The sequence below is a fragment of the Penaeus monodon genome, chromosome 21 (genome assembly GCF_015228065.2).
Source record: "Penaeus monodon isolate SGIC_2016 chromosome 21, NSTDA_Pmon_1, whole genome shotgun sequence".
In the NCBI taxonomy this organism is placed as follows: domain Eukaryota; kingdom Metazoa; phylum Arthropoda; class Malacostraca; order Decapoda; family Penaeidae; genus Penaeus; species Penaeus monodon.
Genome location: NC_051406.1, coordinates 26,585,272 through 26,586,892, shown reverse-complemented (window position 1 = coordinate 26,586,892; position 1,621 = coordinate 26,585,272). Strand labels below are relative to the sequence as shown.

Below are 1,621 nucleotides of genomic sequence, written 5' to 3'. Positions count from 1 at the left end.
ACTGCTTATCAATCTTTAAGCAATAAAGATAGGGTATACCTGTATGCTGTAATCTGCTGCAAGATAATTACTGTCTTCTATGGGACCAACTCCTACTTTTAGAATTGTTTCATCTGCTAAGAACTCCTGAAATTGCAAAATTAATATTAGTAACATGGTTATAATTACCAGTGAATGGGGTAAGTCGGCCAATATGGACACTTAAACATATACAATTTGTATTGCAGGACTTCATTACTATCACATTTGGTACAAAACAATTCACATGACCCAAAAAATCATCACATTACATAATACCTTCTTAATTGCATATGAGTAGTCAACTCAGTGATGTAGTAAAGCTGCCCAAAATTAAGTTTTATAATTCTCCCCCTGGTGTATTATATTTGACCACTCTATCTAATTGCTGGGATTAAGGTGTCAAGTAGCTCTATGTCTAAAGTAAATTAGATCACAAAAAATTATATTTTCACAGATGTTTCTGACAAGGGAAAAAAGGTGGTTAAATCATTCACAACAGCTGTCATTCTATCACAACATGGCTAGACCACTTCTCTCACCAGTGATGTTTGGCCCTGGCTATGGTATGTGTATGTATGTATGAAACAGCCCCTCACCAGTAGGCTTAAAGCCACTTTTTAGCCTCTTTACCTACACAATGGTGTAGAGAGTGGAGTAAATTTATGTTTCCTGTACTTTTAATTTTTTTTTCCTTGAGGAGCTAACTCTAAGTGTACCTCAGTGTTTAATTCAGTATGGTGCTGGGAGCTTCTGCCATGTTTAGGTAAAAAAATAATCAAGATACCTAAACATTTAATGTTACAACCTTATGAGTACATATCCAATGAAATGATGGACATACCTTTGATCAACTTTAACCCGTGATTTTGGACAATTTTTCTATCTTCAAGATAAGTTTTTTAAATGCTGAAAATGAAAATTTCTGACATTCTTTCAGCAATTAAAAGATATAGCACTATTAATAAAATAACAATAAGTTTATTCAAAAAATGCTCCCTTGTCACTAAGAGAGTAGAGTATTTCTTTCTTGAATCTGCCTAGCTTATTGCACATTTTAAGACCTTCTTAAAGTTCTTTAACTACAACTGACCTTGAAATGTATCCTTGCCTGAAAACTTCTCTTTATTGACTACAATGACTTCTATAAATGACACTATGTAAACACCAAAAAGAAAAAACTAATACTAATAAAAAAATCTCCACTCTATCAAAATATAAAAAGAAGAAAAAAGGAAAGAAATGTCACAACACTTTCCCTGAAGCCTTCCTATACCCCCCCCCCCACCCCAAGTAGATGGCCAACCCACCTTAAGTGTCTGTGGTATAGTGGTCTTCATCTGCAACAGACGGACCAACACACATGTCCCTGAGCATGATGCCAGTTGCAGAAGTGCCACTGGCCGTCGCTTCCCCCTCACCTGAACCCACTCGCAGTCAAACCCTATGGCTCCTTTCAACCTTGCTTCTCTGCAAGATTTGCTGTATTCTAATTTAGGATCTAGCTTTGTCTCTGATGAGAAAATCTTTGACTAAATAAATATGATATCAAGAGAGATTTAGCATCAGAGTTTAGAGGTAGGCAATGACTGAATGAATCTCT

General features: G+C 35.8%; 1 protein-coding gene across 1 annotated transcript in view; it reads right to left on the bottom strand.

Moving 5' to 3' along the window:
• The window catches only part of LOC119586391 (exonuclease 3'-5' domain-containing protein 2-like), a gene marked incomplete in the record, with an annotated part of 10,675 nt that overhangs the window by 6,801 nt on the left and 2,253 nt on the right, over nt 1-1,621 (bottom strand). The window contains 2 exon segments of the mRNA XM_037935113.1: nt 40-126; nt 1,329-1,488. Of these exon segments, the coding sequence (XP_037791041.1) occupies nt 40-126; nt 1,329-1,488 (247 nt within the window).